This window comes from Zalophus californianus, chromosome 3 (assembly GCF_009762305.2).
Source record: "Zalophus californianus isolate mZalCal1 chromosome 3, mZalCal1.pri.v2, whole genome shotgun sequence".
In the NCBI taxonomy this organism is placed as follows: Eukaryota; Metazoa; Chordata; class Mammalia; order Carnivora; family Otariidae; genus Zalophus; species Zalophus californianus.
Genome location: NC_045597.1, coordinates 2,740,305 through 2,755,445, shown reverse-complemented (window position 1 = coordinate 2,755,445; position 15,141 = coordinate 2,740,305). Strand labels below are relative to the sequence as shown.

The 15,141-nt window shown below is 53.4% G+C and overlaps 1 protein-coding gene across 3 annotated transcripts in view; it reads left to right on the top strand.

Annotated features, from left to right (window-relative positions):
* COL4A2 (collagen type IV alpha 2 chain) overlaps window positions 1-15,141 on the top strand; it is a 168,285-nt gene that overhangs the window by 94,082 nt on the left and 59,062 nt on the right. For 2 of the 3 annotated variants that reach the window (XM_035726798.1, XM_035726797.1), the window contains exons 5-6: window positions 14,736-14,870; window positions 14,957-15,001. In XM_035726798.1, the coding sequence (XP_035582691.1) occupies window positions 14,736-14,870; window positions 14,957-15,001 (180 nt within the window). Of the gene's footprint in view, window positions 1-10,008; window positions 10,348-14,735; window positions 14,871-14,956; window positions 15,002-15,141 lie in introns of those variants that run through there. The other variant, XM_035726796.1, reaches the window with a different exon arrangement.

Genomic DNA, 15,141 nt, shown 5'->3' with positions numbered 1-15,141 from the left:
GTACCACGGTTGCATGACCTGCTCTAACAGGAAACCAGGCCCATCTCGGTGCGCGTTCCAGGCAGGGTTAAATTACGGGGGGCAAGTGCATAAGGTATTACAGTCTAGTTACAAACTTAGAAGGGCGTGGTGGTTCTTTAATTTATTAATAAGCCAAGCTGATGTCCCTCTTGCGCGGCTAGAGGTTGACTTCTCGCCGTGCTTATCTCTTGTGTTCTCTCGCGTGTTCTTCTCCTTTCTGTGTCTATGCTGTTCTCCCCTCGGCAGGACTTCTAGGCCCATTTAGGATCAGAGCACACATGACGTCAGCGGACTGCTTGACTAAGTCCTGCGCGCTGAAAGGTGCAGGAGGGCTGGAGCCTTGGGCTGCCAGGGCGGGGTAGGGAATGGCCCTGGAGGCCGGAGCGCCACGCCCCCGAGCTCATCGTGGGCGGACGGGGAGCGGTGGCGTCCAGATGGATGGGTTGCTGTGAGCTGAGTGAGGGACAGAGAAGGAGCAGGGGTGCTTGCTGTTCTTGGGCTCTTGCTGGGAGCAGGGCTGGAGGAAACAAGGTAGCAAGTTCACTTTTGGGTCTAGAGCATCTACGGGTCCATAGGCAGAGGGGCAGCTGTGGGATGGGGGCTGCCGCCTCCCAGGCATCCTGACGCAGGGAGAGTGGACCAGCATCCCCAGCTGGAGCGAAAGGAAAGAGGGGTCACAGCAGAGCCCAGTCCTTTACAGGATGGGGACCAGGAAAGGGGGCACACAAAGGTCGGGGGTGCAGAGAGACCCCGGCAAGAGCCGACGTCCACAACAGGCGCTCCAAGGACCTGGAAGGCCGCAGAAGGCCTGCAGCAGCCTTCACACCACTGCGTCCCGTCCGGTGGTGGGGCAGAAAGCAGCTCGCACGGGTTCGAGGTGTGAGCGGGAGACCAGAAGTCGCTGTGGAACGTGTCTGGGTTCCGTCTGAATTCAGGAAGGCTGCTCACAACCGTGACGCTTCCCAGAGTGACGAAGCCACACTCCGAGGGTCGAGGGCAGGGCAGCTGGGTGCCTCCCCCGAGGGGTCTCCTGAGTCCCGCCAGAGGGACCCCGCGGGGCTGCACGCAGCAGTGGCCGGGCCAGCTGCCACCTCGGTCTGGGCCACCACTGGCTCACGGGTCTGCTCTGGCGTGCAAGGCCATGCGGGTGCAGAGAAACCCCAGCCCCTCCCCCCATGCCGCCACACATGCCGCTCACCACACATGAGCGCGACCAACCCAGAGGCCACGACGATGGCAGACAAGGGGACAGCTCCTAAGACGTAGAGCCAGGCTTTCTGGGGGAATCTCATGAAGATGCTGGACTCCAGCTGAGCAGTGGATGAGCCACAATAAGGATGTTCTGATCCCGAAGACAGCAGGGACTTACTGTGCTGATCACACCTCTCCAGGTCCATGTGTCGTGTGTCCCCATAATCGCTCCCTGTGTATTCAGTGAGCCATGGGCATCCTCACTCGTCACCTGGGATGACCCGGGATCACACCAGGAGCAAGTGTGTGCCTTGGAGATGGAGCACTCCTGCATCGTTGCCTTCCATTTTGTGGATGAAAATTGCTTTTTTTTTTTTTTTTAACAAATGCCTTTGAGAAGAACGAATGTTCTGGAGGCTGTTTTGCCCCATGTCTTGAGAACAGTGCACCAGCTGAGTCACTTCTCTGGAATGGATGTTAATGTCATTTGGTTTCCTCCCGCCCAGGACCCCGGGTTTCATGTCTGCACAAATGAGCCATCCATTATCTTTCCACCAGACTGAAAAAAGATCAATTTCTCGTGGTTTGTTGTTCTTTTTTTAATTGCGGATGTGTGTTCAGTGTCCGTCCAAATAATCACTCCAGGCCGGGGAGTCTTCGGAGGGAAGTCCAGGATGTCCAGATAGCCATCTGCAGTGTCAGACAGGACTGTGAGCGCCAGCCCTTTGTTCACGGGATTTATCCCTGACGGCGGGCTCAGACGTCCAGCTCACACTCGCACCCTGCGCCCGGTGACAGTTGCATCACATGGCTCTGACTGGCCAGGAGCTCCAGAACCCCCACAGGGGCACTAGGGGTTACTACTGATAACATCTTGGCAGAAACACTTTGTGGAACAATTTCCAAAATATCAGATACTTTTAAAGATGTGGAGAAGGAAGGCTGAACTTTGAGCTGCTTTCCTGTCTGCCAGGGAAGCTTCCCTGGCACCAAACTCAAGGGCAGCGTGGAGTGTGCAGAATTAACGGACGGGAACACGCCAGGCCGCTCCCCACCAACTAGCCATGTGACCTGGGCCGGACCTCTTGGGGCCCAGAGTAGGCGACGTCTTTCTCTAGGAGCTGTCCCCAAGCTTGTCATTCCATGTGACCACGGGTAAAGGTGTGTCTAGGTGCCCCAAGGTGCTTCTGACATCCTGAGGGGTCCTCCAGCTCCCACACGTGTAACCCGGCCGTTGATAGACCACCTCATGCTTGGACAGCCCCATGGGCTTAGGGAACGTGGAAATCCCCTCACACCCAATGCGTAGACTTCTGCCTCCGGTGCTGACATCTGGGCCCCCCCTTTCCGGAAGCCTCCGGTCATGAGTCCCCACCCGCGTCTCCTTCAGCCCCTCTTCCATCTTCGAGGGGTCCCTTTCTCTCACGCTTGCTCTCGGGACCAGCTACCATCCTCTCTCATAATGTCCCGGCAACATCCGAGTAGAAGTCACTTTCACACCTTTGTACTTGCTTTGCAACCAAGCAGCCAGCCACCCGCTCTGCCGTGGTCTCCTCCTCCCCCGCCCCCCAGGGGAGCCCCGCCACCATCAGAAACGGCGGTGGCGGTGCGGGGCCTGCTCTCCTGGCTCGGGTTCCGTGAAGTCACCCAGTCTTCGTGGCCACGACGGCCTTCTCCCCGAGAAGGAGGGCCTGGCTTGATTTTCCAGCAACTTCCCTGTATCTGAAAATTTACTCCCCAAGATCCAGCTGAGCCTCTGTCTGGGCGATGCCTAACAATTCAGTCTTCTTACCATAAAAACCTTCCTCATCCGTTGAGAAGTCCGCTGGCTTGGGGATCTGTGCGTGGACGCTGGAGAGAGCGTGGCCACTGGGTCCGTCTAACTGCCCCCCCCCCAGGTGTCCTGATGTTGCCGCCCGTCCCCCTGAAGCCTCCAGCCCCCCTTGCATACCTTTTGACCGGAGTTGCTAAAAAGTAACAGAAGTGACTCATTTGAGTTTCACCTTCTCTTTCTGCCCTGGTCACTTTCTAGCAGGAGGGGGAGTAATGAGCCGTGAAATGGCCGCCATCGAGCAGCAGTGTTGGGTTTCAGCAGGAAAGCAGATCTTAGGTCATCACCCAGGGTTGTGGCGGGCTCTGTTCTGTTGGGTCGGCGTGAACCCCGGGCATACATCAGCTTCTTTCTGTCCATCGGTCCGTTGCTTTTGGCCTGACTGTAGCCTCGGGGAGATCAGTGAAAGAGACGTGTTCAGGCTCCAAAGTCATACCCGTTCCTCGAGCAGAGTTCATAGGCACAGAGACAGGCTCTCCGGAACGGCTCTGAGAAGCCAGGCACCAGCCCCCCCTCCAACCCGTGGCTCATCCTCACCCACAAAATGGATGTGAGAACAGCACCTGCCTCACAGAGGTGTTGTGGGCATGAAACCCCTTTGCTGTTGGAGAGTCTCCACACCGTACATAAATGCTCTCTGCTCTGGGATTGTAGGTTGCTCTCCTAACTCGGGCCCACACAGGGAGCTATCTCTTGGAACTCTGCCCTGGGTCTGGGTATATCGGGTCCTCCGGTATCTATATCTACTTAGAACACCTTCCTCTGGGCAAGTCAAAAGGGAAGGGAATTATGAAATAATTCGTTACTGTTAGCTCAACCACCCTGTGAAAAGAAGAACGGAATTTGATATGCTCTTTAGACACCGCTGGAATCCTGCAGTGAAAATTTTCATCAGAATTTTCCCCATGGGAGGTTCGCGCTCCCTGACAAACGAGGGGGGACTGCGCTCTGTTCCGGGGAGGGGGGTCATGGTAACCCCAAACAGTCACAGAATCTTGGACACAGCAAATCTGAAGCTGGAAGTGGGGCGGGGTCTTGCTCCCAAAGAGCGCGGCTGACTGCCACCCAGTGCTGGCCGCGGGAACTGCAAGGCGTTGCCCACCTGTCTTCCTCAGCCCCAGGAATATAACAAAAGGCCTAAAAGGCCGTAAGAAGGTGTCTTCTGTTGATGGAAAGTTAAATTTTTATTCTAAAACAGAAGCATTCAGGAAGCATTGAAAATCTTCCTCTTACAGCTTTTCACGGACCCGTGTTGGCAAACTCAGCCCTTTCCTCCGTAACCTTTACTCCTCCTGAGTCGCGGTATTTGTGCTCAATGGTTTGAGCATGTTCCATGTATCACCCACAGTTGTCCTCAGACGGCTTGGTTCAAATATTTTACCAGAACTAAGTCCCTGGAGGAGGGAGCCCTGGCATATTCCAGAAGCCTGGTCTTGTGTCCTAGCTCTTGACTTCAGCAGATGGTTTCTCTTTATCTCTCCACTCCTCCAGTTCTGATAAGGCTGGCGTCCCTTCCCACAAGTCCGGGGCATCTCCTTTCGGGACGCACTCTCCCCGACAGGTAGAGCCAGATCACCTGGCGGGACCCACCTACAGCAACGCCACGGGCCGGTGCGGAGCGAGGCGAGGATCTAAGGCTGGAGGCGCCCCCGCGTGGCACGCCGGCCGACGGAACCAGAGGGTGAGAGCCCTCCACCGTGTTACCCCCTGGCGCTGTGTTTCAGAAGCGCCCCAGAAATCATGAACTCGTGGTGGTGGTCACCGAAGGGTCTGAACGTACAAGGCCTCTTGCCAGCACCCGTGGGTAAAGGGCGTTGGCGCTGGAAATGTCTGTCATGCCACTTGGCAGGGAGCGTGTCCTGCGTGGCTTGTCACGCAGGAGCCCTGTCCGTGTGACTCAGGTGACCAATCAGAGGAAGCCACTGCCTTCAGGGCTTGCGGGGCCTCCAGGCTATAGGACAGTGCCCACGGCAGTGACCCGCACCCGCTGCATTTCCACAGCTCGCCCTGCACTTCAATGCGTAACTGCACCCACATAGTTGCTTCTCCTGAAGCCTCTAATCACTCACCTCGGGGTGGCTTCGTGAGGTCTCAAAAGGAGAGACAAACAACCTCCCGAGGGAACAGTGTGGCCCCTGCTGTGCTTTTCTCAATCATGGAATAAGGTCCCTGACCTTCAGGAGTTTGCTTCTTTAACCCCTGGAAGTACGAATATTATAAAGGCTGAAAATATGGAAAATTCAATCCTGAGGCATTTCACGGGGCTCCAGTTCCCATCCACCTTGAGGAGGCTCACGCGGGCCTCTGTGCAAGGGGCTGAGGAGGCCATCCTTGGGCTCTGAAGCGAGAGGAGGCCTTAGAAGCCTGTGCCCTTGGTTGACAAACACCAGTACGGCTTCAGAGGGTCAGTAGTGGGGGTCCCCCAGCCACAGCCATCAGAAGGACGTGGTGAAGTGCTCCTGGGCGGAGGGTCCGCAGAGCTGCCGCTAAGACCTTTCACCTCCCTGGGCTGTTCCCTCCCCTGTCCTGTGTGAGAATTAGATTTGTTCCCAGCTCCAAACCTGGCAATGCATCTGAGTTGCCTGGGGGACCTTGTCAAAAATACAGATTTCCAGGCTCTTCCTCCCCACCCCAAAACTGCTAGGCTAGAAATTCTTGAGGTTTGAGACTTCCCTTAACTGATGCTTTGGCAGCCAGCCAAGACCCGTCCTGGGGCGGAGACCACACCTGGGCTGATCTTCTCAAGCTCTGAAGCAAACTCCAATCACCCGGGATCCTGTGGAGACGCCGATTCGATTCATTGGGTCTGGGGCGGCCTGAGGACCCCCCCTCCCCGCTAGTGAGCTCCAGGGGAAGTGATTTGCTGCTCTGAGGACCTGCCCCCCCGTGCTCTCTGCGGTGCCTCCCAGATCGGATACTCAGTGAGGCCTTTGGGAAAGCAATAGGCGGTTATCGGTGGAGCAGCAGAGTTGCCAGTCTGAAAAGTGACGTGATGCTGCTCTACTCTGAAATGACTGTCACTGTCTAGGAGAATCTTCTAGAAGATGAGGCCCGTGCCCCTGGACCACAAAGACCGACACGCACTTTGTATTACAGTATCCGGGAAGGGAACATTCTTTTACCCGAAATAAAATGAAATCAGTGCCATAGGTGAGGCATTTGGAGCTGAGTTTCTCCTGAGTTTCTGTGCGGTATAAACTGATTTTCCTTACCTGTCTTTCCCTGCCCCTGCGGAGGTTCCAGGCGACCGGCCAGCCGCTTCAGACGTTAGCCTTTCAAGTCGCTGCCTTTGAGCCGTGTTGCCCTGAGTGCTCCAGCCAGTCTGGAAAACAGTTCTGCAACTTGCTGATAAAGTTAAACAGACTCTTATCGTCTGACCCGGTAAATCCCACTCTTGGGTATTTACAAAAACATGTGTCTATATGAAAGAAAACATACCTGAGTGTTTATAGCAGCCCGATGCACATGCACCAAAAACCAGAGGCAACTCCAAGCCCCACGACGAGCGGACGGGTAAACAAATTGTAGTTGTGGGCTGGGCCAGAACTCTCGGTGACCAGAAGACACAACCGTGCATGCACACAGCAGGGCGGGCGAGCCACCAGACACAACCGTGCATGCACACAGCAGGGCGGGCGAGCCACCACTGCCTTGTGCAGGTGAAAGAAGCCGGACTCGCTGCAGGACACGCTGGGGGATGCCACTAGCATAACCGATCCGTCTGGAAGAGACAGACCGAGGCTGAGGAGGGGCCGCAGGGGCCTGGGGCGAGGTGTGCTGAGCTTGCAGAACCCACACAACCTCACACCAAAACCACAGGTTGTGCTGTAAACGTAGAGATAAAGTCTTCCGAAACTGGAGATGGTAAATCACTTCGTGAAAATATAATAACAGATAAGTAGGTTAAAGCCAGGGGCAGGAGGGGGAGAGGAAAGGGAGGAAGTCCCCTCTGCTGATGACAGAAAACGTGGATCTCTATTTCAAAATGGCCCTATTCGGGAATTTCAAATAAAGATTAACAGGGGAAAAAGAAATGTGTGTGCCATAGCCAAGTTGGAACCCTCCCTTACCCTTAACCTTTTTCCCTTTGTTGACCGAATCTCTTTTTCATAACAGACCAGCTCAATATAACGCCAACCTCAAGAATAGTTTTCTTTCATGTGAGTGTGTTTAGTCTAAATGCAAAATGGATATACTGCCAGTTCCGTTCCTGGTCTGTGCCACTCTCACCAAAAAGGTGGTCTGCACGCCCACCGGCCTGGTGGATGAACCTCAGCAGGGAGGCCGGCATCTGGAGGCCCCGCACACGGGTGTTTCCTGCACCCCGCGCCCCTGTCTGCAGGCAGCTTTCCCGGGGCTGTTGCCCAATCGCAGGGCGAGGACAGAAGCTCTCGGGGCCTACAGTGAGTCACGTCACCCTCGAGCATGCCTAGGAGTCTCCCCTGGTTAGGGGAGGCCAGCGAGGGATTGCCACACGCAGATGACGTGTGGAAATGAAGCGTCTGCCGCTGAGGCCGTCCGTGTGGACAGCTGTTAGTTACTGTGGTTGCAGGATTTGGTAAGGCCAGCGTCACCTCCTACACTCTAGTTGTCCCTTTCTGATACGGACGTGTAGCCGAGAGCCCTTGTGTCACGCACTCGTAAGGACGGAAAGGCCGCTTGACGAGGAGGCTCCGGGCACTAATACTGTATTCCACGCAGTCGGTGCTCAGTTAGAAAGGGCGTTTCCTGCTGGTGTGAAGCCCGTGGCCCCAGAGTCTGCCCTTCCAGCCCGTTCTTGGCTGCTGCCTGTGCTCCCAGGGCCCTCGGCTCATCCACACGCCACTCCGCGTCTTCTTGGTGGACAAGAGCCTTGGGAAATCTTGTCGGTGTGTTGGGCAAGCGACCACGTTTAGACAAACGAAATGTATTTATTGCTGCAAGCCAGGGAAGGCTCTCCCAGAAGATCAACTTCTCCAACATATGCCTGGCAGAATCACATCCAGACTATAAAAAGCGTGGCCTCACGTTGGGGTAAAGGCCATCGAGTGTGACGGCCCACGTGCTGCCTATTTTTAGAATAAGGAGCAGAGTTTCCAGACATTTTGCCCCTATGGGTAGGAACCAGGAGATGATCCATCGCTTCTCTGCTTTGAAATGTGAATCCGTCCAAGTCAGATCATTTCAGGTAAAACGGTAGAGCAGCGACTCAGAGTACAGGTTTTGTTCTTTATGAAGACTGTGCCTCGTGGAGGCCAGGGATGTCCTGCACCTGTCTTCAGCTCCTGAACCCGGTTTGGTCCTGACCCCCTTCCGGGTCTGAGGCTCAGCGGGTGGGTGCTAGACGGCTCCACTTTTCTGTCCACCTTGCGCTCCACAGACCAGATTCCAGACGTGGACTCCGGACGAGGCCTTCATTTGTGTGGGTTTGCTTGTTGTTGTTTGTTGTTGTTGTTCTTTTTATTTCCCTGGCAGAAAAAGCTTTGGACTTAGTGTTTTTTAACAAGGCATTTTCAAAGTGTCCGCTCTTCTTTCTTTCCGAAACATTATCTATCTTGTAAATTCACTTACGGGGATATACCAGAAGGACTTGGTCGTGTGAAATGTGCCTATGAACATCAGGCCTTGTCTCCTGAAACTCTGCTTTACTCCTTTTCTGTTTGTTCCTTTGTTTTTAGGACGTTTTATCACGATAGCTTCCCGTGCAATTCAGTGAATACTGACAAATGAGTACGGCTGTGTAGGAACCACCAGAATCGCGATATGAACCGGGCCCATTCCCTCCCTCCATCCCACCCCTGGCCGCCACTGCTCTGTTTCCCGCCCCTGGTTTTGCCTTCTCTAGAATGTCGTGTAAATCAGATGACAGCACAGTGCCCTATCAACGGGACGGGCGGGATGTGCTTCCCCCTCTTGGCGAAACGCCTCTGGATCCGTCCTCACCGCTGTGCACGTGACGCTAAGCGGTGGCCCGCTGTGTGAACGTACCAGTTGGTCCACTCATCAGCCAGTGGACATTCAGGTTGTTTCTGGGGTTTAGCTAAAATAAATCGAGCCACTGTGAACATTTACCTACAGGTCCTACAGTAAGCGTACGTTTAACTTTATAAGAAACCGCCCCGTTCTGCATCCGCACCAGCGGGTTCCTCCACATCCTCTGCAGGATCCGCGTGGCGGTCTGCCTGTGTGACCCGGGGCCACAGTTGTCCTTACCGTGCGCCTACCTGGTGGCTAGCGGAGCAGACCCACTTCTGTGCGCTTGGTTTCCATCTGCTCGCCTTCTCTGAGCAAGCCTCTGTTCAGATCTCACTTGGGTTGTCTCTTATTCTTGGTTTCTGGGTGTCCTGTCTGTATTCTGGACAAAAATCATTTATCAGAAATATGTCCCCCAGTCTGCGGCCTGCTCCTTATTTCTTGACAGTATCTTTAAGATCAAACCTTTCAGGGTTTTCAACTTTTTTCTTGTATGGTTCATGATCTTTGTGTCACATCTAGAAATGTTTGCCTAACCCAAAGTCACGAATACTCTTCCCTGTGTTTTCCTCTAGAAACACTAGAGTTTTAGCGCTTATGTTCAGGCCTACAACCCGTGTTGACCACACGTTTGTACGTGGAGCAAGGTAAGGGTCAGGGTCTGTTTCCTTACACGCCGATGTGTCCCCTTTGCCCAGATGCTGCTGCTACGGTCTGTACCAGATGAATCTGGAGAGCAGGAATCCCAAGGCCCGTATAATCCCTCCTCATTTAGGTGGGACCCTTAATCTGGAGTAGTACCGCGGGCAGGGCTGATGTTCTCCTGTATTAAGTAAGAAACTCTAGCGAAAGGTGGCAGATTTAGCATGAGTTTCGTCCACTTCCCGTGGATTAGGCAGCTGCCCATGTTCGCTGATTGTTGCTGTGTAGGTTAAGCACCGTGCAAACACTTCCACATTATCATTAGCTTGGAACACGGTGCTCATTCATCCTGCCAGGGTCGTCACAAAAACTGCTCACAAATGGTAATGATTACCCTAAGAACAGTGGTTCATTCTAAATTGGTTTTTTGGATCCCGAAAAAGGAGTCCTTCCCAGCTTCTGGGCCGTTTTACGTATTTTCGAATGAGCTGGGACTTGAGCTGGAATCCCCAGAGGGTCATGGAGAAGGGCCGCATCGGAAGGGCCGGGAAGGCCTGGAACGCACTGCCAAAAGCCAAGGAAGGGAGGGGCTGCCCAGGGGACTGGAGAGGATATGGGGTGTCTGCGGGGGCCCGCTGCCCATAAAAGGCAAGACAGGAAAAGCAGACTTCAGAAAGAGAAGGGATTTCCTACTATTCACATGTTGGCCGGTAAGTCATGAAAAGCTTGTTCTTGTTCTACCAGGAAAACACTGTACTATAAATTAAAAATCCTGATGTTCAGTGAAGCGGGCTGTATCCTTGGAAACGGTCCTCTTTGTCCGTCCCTGATGGAGGAAGCTCTTTTTACCCTTCTCCCCACTGTGACCTGGAAGGCTAATAAGCTATGGATGGAGACAGGCACCGCCTTGGAGTTGCGTGAGTGGGAGACGACCCTTGCCGGGCCCGGGTGATCACCAGTCCTGCTTCTGTATGTCAGGGTCCGAAAGCCCGGAGTCATTCCTCGTGTGCACATAGCTGGGGATATTCTACCTCTTCTCGGAAGTGAACACTCCACGTGCAGGAAAGCTCAGTAAGTGTCTCAGGGCTTGAAGTGCCTTCTGTCCACAGCCGTGGTATTTGAGCAATGTGGATTCAAGTCTGGACTCATTCCCTCCGCCTTTGCAGACTTCGGCTTCCAAGGCTGACCCCGGACCCCCCACATACTCCCGTAGTGCTTTCGAGAAGGGAGAGGTGAGAAGCAACCGTCCATCCTCCCAGGGATCAAAGTTTATCCTGGTCTGTTGCAGACAGGACCCAGAAAATTTAATTAGAAATAGTCCTTAACATACATAAATATTACATTTTCCTCTGCCTGATTGCAGGAGGAGGAACATTTCTTCTAAGATCCAACTTCATGCTTGAGATTTTTATTAAAAGATACCAGTCCTTCTATAAGAATGTCCGGAAAGGAAGAAGGGTGGTATCAGGCAGTGATCCTCACACTTTACTGCACGAAGTAACCTCCTGGGGGTCGTGTTCACTGCAGCTCAGGAGGGTCTGGCCCGAGCCTGAGACTCTGCATTTCTCGCAGGCTCCCAGGTGGCGCTGATGCAGCTTGGGGATCGCCCGCTGCCATTACTCCCAGCGGTGTGTGATGGCAGATGGAAGGCTTGGGGGTCGCCCACTCCCAGACCTGTGTGGCCCTTGGCTCTTTGTGCGGGACCTTCCCGAGCCCCTGTCGTCTCCTCTCAGGTGGGGGTGGTGGTCAGTATGCATGTGGCAGGGGGGTAAAATGAGATAAGCATTTTTTTAAGACCTGTAACAGTGCTTCACCCCAGAAGATACATAATTAAATGGTGCTTATCTTTGTCCTGTTTCCCAGCAAAAGGAACACATGGGTATGAATCAGACTGGTGGGCAGGGGTCACAGTACATGGTTTCTCCTTTCCACGGTGTCTGCTGGCTTTTGACAAACATTTTGTGGAAATACTTGTTTCGAGTAGATTGCAAGAATCTTAGGAGCTTTAGAGATTTGTGCAAAGTTATTCAAACTAGAGTCCTACACTTCCTGGGGTAATTTTTGTTTTTAACATCACTTCTAACAGAAGGAAGAGAAGAGATGGAAGTAGGTTTTCTGACTGTGACTTTTCCACTCAGGATGGAAGTCGATGGTCATTTTAGCAGAAAGGAAGGTCCTTTTCGTTCCTTGGTCATTCCAGCCGCTCTTTACAAACACACTAGGTGCCCTGGCGGGCAGGATATCCTCGGGGAACTCTCAGGCCTGATGACTGAAACATGCATAGCAAGGTCCTTGACCTTGACGTCAATGCCCGTTTAGCCACAGCCGCACAGGGTGTGTCCTGCGGGCAAGAGTGAGGGTCCAGTCCCCGGGGACAAAGGTCGAATTCAGACTCTTCCTGGCCCTTCCCCAGGGCGGAAGCTGGATGGAATTTGCGAAATGTTCCGTCTGTGAGAAGCTCAAGATAATCTCTTCAGAATGACACCATCTTCACACCCACTGCGATGGCTATAATTTTGAAAAATGGAAAAAAGCAAGTGCCAGCAAGGACGTGGTGAAATTTGGAACCTTCGCACGTTGCTGCTGGGAATGCACACCGTGCGACCCCTGTGGAAACCAGCAAGGCAGGGCCTCCGAAAGGTGAAACAGAATTGCCAGAAGGTGCAGCAATTCCCTTCCCAAGTTTATACCCCGAGGAGCTGAGAACAGGTGCTCCAGAAATAACTGTGCGTGCGTATCCACCGCGGTACTGTCCACAGCAACCCTCAGGTGCAAACACCCTCAATGTCCGTCAACGGACCAATGGACAAACTGTGGTCATCCGTCCACTGAATGAAAGCGAATGCAGCACTGGGAGGTGCTCCCACACGGAAGAACCTCAGAAAAGTTGTGTTAAGTAGAAGAAGCCAGGCACCAAAGGCCGCATACCCTACCTGTGACTCCACGTACTGGAAGTACCCAGAGTGGATAGAGCCCATCAACACCGAGAGCAGGTGCCAGTCTGCCTGGGGACCAGGGGCTGGGTGGGGTAGGGGCAGTGGGGAGTGACTGCTTGGTGGGTACGGGGCTGCCTTTTGGGGTGATAGAGATGTTTTAGAACCAGACAGAGCTGGTGGATAGAGAGCATTGTGAATGTGCTGGGAGCCCCTTAAAATGACTAGTCTTATGGGAACTTCACAGTGACAGCATGCTCCAGGAAAGGAAAGACTGGTTTTATTCCCAAAGCCAGACTTCCCATCCAAGAAACAAAGGCTAAAGAGAAGTTCACTGACAATGACAGGAAAGTGAGTACATGATGTCGCTATCACTTTTCCCAGCAAAGGGAATCGAGGAAAAAGTTAACGAGTGCACAAGGAGAATGTGGGTTTTCATCTCGAAGACACATGAATTCCGCTTTGGTTGAGAGCAGATGCCCCCTCCCAGTTGTCTGCGTACGATAATCCCCCCAGATGGAGATGAAGTTTGCACAGTAACAAGGACGGTGCTAAGGAACAACACTTTATCCCCCAAAGGCTGCTCATGTAAACACTGACAAGCTACAAGCCTCACCGTGATTAGGGGCATTTGAAGGCTTAGGGGTGGACTTCATCATCACAAGACGGTGATAGTCTAACAGCTGCAAACAGAACTGAGCACAGCTGGGGGAAATCCATAAAAATGGGATTCAAAGCCTGTTTTGTCCCCAAACTTTCAGCAAATGTAGCATGCAGAGGCCCCTGAGCACTAGCCTAGGGTGAGCCTAGGATTTATGTTTCCAAGGTCGGGCTGCCCACCTTCCAGCACAACCCTCCTCAAGGAGGAGGGGACAAACAAGGGGCCATGGCCCCCTTTTACCACGTTCTTCGAAGATGTGAAATACCCCAGCTTCACCACTATGTACGATACTTGTGCTCAGACTGAGTATTTGGTGATTTCTGCCTTGACTGGACCCTCTGGAACACGTGGAGGGTAGAGCAGGAGAACCCACCGATTCCAAAACTGACCTTGGCCCAGAGGGAGACCTACGGAGACTTCCCATAACTCCCCTTTGTTGGAGGAGGCAGGGATCCCAAGCTTTGGGGTAGATCGCATCCATCAACTCTACCTTAATCTCCATCCGTATCTTCCACCCCAGAGAAATTCCTCTCCACTTCCCCGCGCCTGGGCCCCGCATCCGAAAGGAGTGGGCAGTGTAGGAAGGGTACCGAAACTCAGAGGTGAGAGCCCCACGCCCCTCAGCCAGGTGAATAATAGTCCGGGGCATGGATGGACCCCGTTGTGTTTACCCCTCGTCCTCCAGCAAGCGCTGTGCTTCCGCCCCTTGGCTCTTGCGGAAGACGCCGCGGTGAACACGGGTGTACAAATACCGGTTCGTGTTTCTGCCTTCGGCTCGTTTGAGTATTACCCCCGAAGTGGAATTGCTGGACCGTAGGGCAGTTCTCTGTTTCATTCATAGAGGAACTGCTACGTGCTCCCCATCGGCTGCAGCATTCCGCATTCCCACGCACAGGGCTCGGGGCTCCGACTTTTCCACATCCTTGCCTGCTCAGCATTTTGTCTTTTTTTAATAACAGCCGTCCGTGGCCAATGGCTATGGGCCTAGATCTTTATAGGCTCCAGGAACCTGTAATTCTGCTCTGCGTGTGCGAGTAGTGTGCGTGTAGACCGGGGAGAAGACCAAATCACTTGGACATCTGGGGATCATTGTGATACCTGATGCAGGACACAGTTCTATGCTGGTCACGTGCATCATAGTGAGATGGAGACAGAATCTTAGACATTTGCTTGGAGTTTTCTTTTTTAACTGAAAACACTCTTTTAAAAAAGCCAAGTAGGTTGATTCCTTCATCCCGATCCAGTACTAGCATTTTGCAATAACATCACTTTAGTCTGGGGTGACTTTTTCTCACATTTAACATGCTTTTTTCTTTTTCAACTCTAGGACTTGTCTTAGCCAGAAACCACTCTGTTGCAACTCTGACAGGAGGTGGAAGTGGACATAGAATGTTCTCAGAGCGTTGTAGCTCTTTGAGAATGAAAAGTGTGGTTTCAAAGGCAGCCCGATGGAAAATGCACGTCTGGAGTGACCGATGGTGACTGAACTCTGTTATTTCTGCAGGGCCAGCCCGGGCCAGTGGGCCCCCAGGGGTACACCGGGCCCCCAGGCCTGCAGGGGTTCCCAGGACTACAGGGCCGCAAAGGTGACAAGGGCGAGCGGGGCTCTCCCGGGACCATCGGACCGAAAGGAGACGTGGTACGGTGACTGCTGGGCCTCCCTCCACTTTTGTGACGGGCGGTGGGCGTCCCGGCCTTCGGTAAGTTCGTCCACCTTCTTTACAGGGAGCGAGAGGTGTTTCTGGATTCCCTGGCGCCGACGGAATTCCCGTGAGTGTGTTCTATGGTTGGGATATTAAAACGTGGTACGCATGCTAAGCAATAGGTTTAGGACTTACAGAAACGCCTCTGACCAGGCCTCCTGTTCTGTTTACCCCACGAGCCTGGCAGGCTGTATGTGCGTAATTTTG